Raw genomic sequence first — 6,000 nt, forward strand, 5'->3', positions numbered from 1 at the left:
ACACTAAATAGTCCAGGATGGGAGCTACAGTGTCATTGACGCTATTTTTTTAATTTTGATATAAATTTTTCTGATGATTTCAGGTAATCGAGGAGTGACCCAAGCTATTAAAGTGTATGGCTATAAAGACTTGGAAAGGAACAGAGATCATTTTCAAATCCCGATGGTGAAACCAAAAAACGTAGCAGACTTGTTTGTTAAAGGTAAATACTGCAACTTGAATATGGCACTTAAAATTACCAACTTGCTTGCCATTGTTTTCAAATCATTGTTGTTCTTACCATTTCACAAAAGGATCTGACAAATGTGGCTCTCATATATTTCACACACATAAACACTCGACTGTTATACTAATGTGTGTCTGTCTGTCTACCAGTGTCAGCGTGCGATATGACTCACGTTTCACACACCAACATGTATGCATTCGATCGTCATACTAATGTGTGTATGTATGTCTGTCTGTCTACCTGTGTGTGTGATATCTCAAGAATGGCCCATCTGTATCAATCCAGTACATGGCTTCTCTTTGGTAATAGCAAAAACGTTGTGTTTGCTTGATGTTGTTTGCATAACTGATGTTTATTTGAATAATTAATCATCCATAAGTGTCTATATGACATCATCAGATCTGATGAATCTTGCTACAGATATTAACCATACTAACATAATCAGTTTTCAATGTCATTTAGCTGTGTCTTGTCAATAATATTGTGTATACAATAAATTTTTCTCACTGAAAGATGAATACTTTCATGATATTTTTCAATTTGCTGATCTACAATATTCAAATTAATTTTATTTTTACAAAGGTACTACAAGTTGTATTCTGTAGTAAACTTTTTCCCTATTATGCTATGCTATTATTTAGGTTCTTTGCAAGCACAGAGACTTCTTACAGCCGTGTCAATGCATGAAGGTAACGATGCAATGGAAAACATTTCAAGACAATTATATCTCAGAGTCTGGTCAAAGGTGAGCGTTCCCTGTATGATTATTGAAATGTAGAAGCATTAACCCGATAGTGTAGAACTTTAGGAAACTGAACAGTTCTCAAAGTTCAAATTACTTTTTTCATATTTTTTGGGCCGTTTAATTTTTTCATTTGTGTAATTTTCACACAAGTACTGACAAATGAAAGTGAACAGGGTATGTGTCTTCACTTTGGTTTTGTGTTTTGTATTTTAGGACTTGGACGTCACTCAGCCAAGCAGCTTGATGGAGGTTGGTGATTTGCTAATTAGCTGATTATGATGATATATGAAAGAGTAGAAATACTAACACAAACAAGGGACAGTGAAAACCTACACTGTATCTTGCGTTATAATTGTTGATATGAAAACAGATCTATGTATTTGGGGCATTCACAAACACTTAATAAATTGTTTGATTCCATTCCATTTTAAAAATGTTTGTTTTGTATTATAATGGAAGACAATGGTTCAATGTCAACATATAGGAAATAGCCCTAGTTAAATTAACTGTGCCATATATATTGTACAATATCAACCAGATTCTGTTCCACTGACTGACTTTGCTTTCATTCAAAAATTCTTGCTTCCACTACTGCCAAAATTCAAAAGATCAACACATCTTCTATGCAGATGATGTAATGGGGTACCAGTCAACTCGCACTTTTTTCAACCCGCCCAGGACCAACTCACCCGATGCCAACTCGCCCGATACCAACTCGCCCGATTCCAACTCGCCCGATACCAACTCGCTCAATGCCAACTCGCCCGATGCCAACTCGCCCAATAAGCTTACTATTTTGCAATTTTATGAGTACCTGGTACGTATAAAACATTTTATTTCTAACAACAATTATTTCTAACATTGAGAACCACAGGTGCGGCTTGAAATATGTGCCAACATGGAAAACCTTTTTATTTGCGAATTTCACATTTTGCAAATCTCTTGAAAGAATAAATTTCGTTCGGCTTCTTTACGTATGGGGATAGTTACTGCGTACTGGCTCACTTCTTTAGGAACAGCAGGACCGTCTTTCACGAGTTACTGGCCTGGCATGACATGAAAATAGCTGGCCTCGGGCCATCGAGTTAGTGTACATGGAATCTACAACACCCTATCTCACAACAACGGGCGAGTTGGTATCGGGCAAGTTGGAATAGGGCGAGTTGGTATCGGGCAAGTTGGAATCGGGCGAGTTGGTATCGGGCGAGTTGGAATCGGGAGAGTTGGTTCTGGGCGGGCTGGAAAAAGTGCGAGTCGACTGTAATTCGATGTAATGTTCACCAGTTGATAATACTCGTGAATGTTTTGGTCATTTTCAGGCTGCACAGAAAGCAGGCTTTTCCGAAGAGAAAGCACAGAGTTTAGTATCAAGGATAAACGATCAGGAAATAAAAGATAAATTAAAGGACAACACACAAACAGCTGTTGGTCATGGAGTGAGTATATTAAATTGAGGCATGGCTTACTGAAAAAAGTGTAGCAATGATTGAAGAAATGGCTGTTATCCCATGAAAGGAAACAAATTGACAATGTAACTCACTTTGACTGTGTGCACAAAGAGCTAGTTGGGGGTGTGTACTCTTTTATAGTTTGTTCAGTGGGCTGCCAAACTTGGCTGCAAACAGCTCACTGCCTTATGATACGACAAAATTCTTTGACCACATAGTAAATGACATTGCAATGCCATAATGCTTGTAAATGTATCATCACATGTCACGTGGCCCAATTTTTTAGCTCATATCTGGTATGTATATGTGAAGGTCGCCAACAAGCATTCAGATTGAGGGTGCAAGCTGGGAATTGCGTTGAGATGGGCGTCTTGAAAAACACACCAAGAGTTCGTAAATTCTACAAAACCCTGTCACATATATAAATACCAAAAAGAGCTCATGTGATGATGAGTCGGTGGCGTCTGCATGTATGTATGTATGTATTATGTATGTATGTGCAGATGTATGTCCGTCACATGCAAAAGCTCCCAAACCGCCACACCTACCATCACAATATTTGGTGTACAATACTTTGATAAAGATTTGCAAGTGATAAAGCTTACAAGTTAGCCTAGTTAGTAAGATAACTTTACAACATAAACTTAGATAAAAATTGCACCAACATTTTGTTTTCTATGAAATATGTAACATTGTTCTGGAGTTGTTGTCATGATTCATGTCACAGGTCACCATCATAGCACAAAGCATACTGGGTAGCTGGTCTCAGCCAGCTGTTGTAAGCAAAGCCAGCAAAGCCATCAACACCTTTAAGGAAGAAGACTGAATTCAAGAATTTTTATCAATGGCACGTCTTTGCTATTAACAGTGACCACTTTCAATTGAAATAGCTTTTTCAATCCATCTCTGCGCAGCTATGCGAGCTTCTCGGGGTTCAGTCCCAATGTGATATATGTGTATTAATCATGAATAGAAACCATCGATGGACATCCAAAAGTTTGCAACAGTAAAACAAATTACACAATATACTTGAATTAAAATGGCATATTTATCCTTGTTAACCTTGAAGAATAAAAAATAATGTTTGCTTTTTTATTATTATAGTCTTGAAAGCTGACATTGAATATCACTCAGTTGATCCTAACGTCCCAACATTTTTCCCCAAAATATTTATTTATATAGTCCTCTGAAGCTTTTATATACCACCTTAGCCTCCAGGAAAGTACCCTGGTACATATATGATGGCCTAACCAAAACGAATCAAACACAACAAAATAAACGGAAGAGTAGCAGTGTAAAAAGAAAGTCAATATTTGATAAATTTTTGGTTCTTTCAGCGGTTTTATTGGTTAACTGTGTTATTGTCACATCTGATATGTTTCCATATTTTACTGAACCATAAATTGGTTTGTTTGATCTAGAAAAGGTCTATTGAAAGACAATATGCCATACTTGAAAAAGTTTAGTGAAATACAAAGATTAGCCATACAATCTTCTTCCACAATTCTTAGCTGTTTCCTGTTTGCATTCACCCTCAACAAGAACTCTGAAGTTACTGCAACATAACTGAAGATTAATTCATAATCATAATGTGTACTTACATCTGCCCATACTAAGATCTTGTTAAGCACTGCATAATTTAAGTTTAATGCAATAAAAGAAATTGCATTACTGAAACTTTTGTTCTTGTCTGTTCTAGGCATTTGGTGCACCTACAATAGTTGTACATATGGATGATGAAGCTCATATGTTCTTTGGATCTGATCGATTTCATCTCATAGCCGATCTATTAGGTATGGCGATTCTACGGGATAAAATATCATTTTTGTTTTATCTTTTTCAGGTGCCGCCAACTAAGCTGTTTGTGCAAAAAGGTGTTATTTCACAGTTTTTCAGCAGGCGGGCAAATTTAAAAACTATAATCAGCAGATGGGGAGAAAAAAGTCAATATTTACAATGGATGGGAAGAAATTTCATTTTTTACAATGAGCAGGGAGAAAATATCTGTTGGTGGCTACCCGAAAATAGGTAGAGGAAGGGGAATGCCCTAGTTGATAGAACTTCAGGGAAGATTTAGCACCTAAGATAGAGGGAGGCATGCAATGTCCAAAGGTTGAAATGATAAGGTTTTGCTTGCACTGTTTTGCACTGATCTTTGTTGCCACACTAGCACGTCTGCGTGATAGATGAATGGTTGCGTAAATAAAATGTACATTTGGGAATAAGTACCTCTTGTGGGCAATGGGGAATTTCAGTGGTGGGGAGAGGCAGTTGGGAGCTTGAACTGTTGTGGGAAGTGGGAGCGTGCAGACAATGGATACTGGAGGGCAGTGGGCATCATATTCAGTAAGAGGGAATTTTCCGCAAATGACAGTTGGAGGGCAGATACAAACAGCTCTGCTTTCCCGTCCCAATTTTTAGGTCAAGGTCAAAATCATGTTAAATCAGTATCTCGGCCTTCGACATGTGTGATGATTTTGTAAAATTGAAAAATTACCTGTCAGTGGTATCTCCTTTGAATGAAGAAAAACAATCAGAATATCAGATGCCTAAGGACTATGCATACATTACCTTTACATGACATCTGACCTTATCTTATCTTAATGCCATGACCTTTGTAACTTGGACTGTAACCTTTGCTGGAACTGCTTACAGACATTACAATCTGATGTGTACACAACCAGTAGTTATGTCATGAATTATACAAGGCAGGCTGTTATCGATGACCCTGCAGCAGGGTACAGCATCAGTGGGAGTCAGTCTCAGGAAACCATCATTTAATTGAAATTGCTGACTGTTTTTACCAGCATAATATCATATCCAAAGTGAATGCTGTGTGGCCTGTTTGATATCACATGTCAGCCTTATTTTGACGTTTTCCTGGTCACTTTCTTTTCATCATTTCAGGAGAAAAATATGAAGGACCTCTGGTCGAATACTCCAAACTCAAAATGTGAATGTTGTTGTTGCTGTCAAATTGTTGACGTCACCACATTTGAAGACCAAAAGTTCATACCAAGTGAACTCCATCAGAACCTTGTACAATTCCACTGTTTCCCTGCGAGGATTATTGACAGGATGTTGTATTGGCATACCTTACTATGTAGAAATGGTGCTTACCACACTTTTTATGACAAATGTAACAGTAAAAAATTTACATACAGCTAAATCTAATGATCCCATCAGTGCAAAGTGAACATGTCCATAAACAGCTTTGCTCACATCAGATATACCAGTACATTGAATAGGAAATACTTTGAGTAACGTGTCAAATACAGTGTTTTGGTCATTCCCTTCAAGACACTTTCCACAGTAAACTTTCAGAAACTTTAAGATCAATGCAAAGCATTTTTAAAATATTTAGGGACTTTTAGACAAAAAAAGGTTAGATGACACATGTATATATTATTAAAACTGGTTTTGTGTATATCTCCTGTCATTTCTGCAACAGAACATTCATTCATATTTAAGTAAAACATTTGATAATGTACAGTATTGTATTCTCTCAATTGTGTTGCACATGTGAATAAATAAATAAATGAATGACTGAAATAAAGTTGAAAATATTCTGGACACTGCA

At 37.0% G+C, this 6,000-nt stretch overlaps 1 protein-coding gene across 3 annotated transcripts in view; it reads left to right on the top strand.

The window, feature by feature from the left end:
* LOC139137537 (glutathione S-transferase kappa 1-like) overlaps positions 1–6,000 on the top strand; it is a 24,796-nt gene extending 18,796 nt beyond the window's left edge. For 2 of the 3 annotated variants that reach the window (XM_070705692.1, XM_070705694.1), the window contains exons 3-8: positions 84–203; positions 869–972; positions 1,186–1,221; positions 2,292–2,408; positions 4,120–4,213; positions 5,328–6,000. In XM_070705692.1, coding sequence (XP_070561793.1) covers positions 84–203; positions 869–972; positions 1,186–1,221; positions 2,292–2,408; positions 4,120–4,213; positions 5,328–5,377 — 521 coding nt within the window. In that variant the 3' untranslated portion in view covers positions 5,378–6,000. The remainder of the gene's footprint in view (positions 1–83; positions 204–868; positions 973–1,185; positions 1,222–2,291; positions 2,409–4,119; positions 4,214–5,327) is intronic. The other variant, XM_070705693.1, reaches the window with a different exon arrangement.

This window comes from Ptychodera flava, chromosome 7, assembly GCF_041260155.1.
Source record: "Ptychodera flava strain L36383 chromosome 7, AS_Pfla_20210202, whole genome shotgun sequence".
In the NCBI taxonomy this organism is placed as follows: Eukaryota; Metazoa; Hemichordata; class Enteropneusta; family Ptychoderidae; genus Ptychodera; species Ptychodera flava.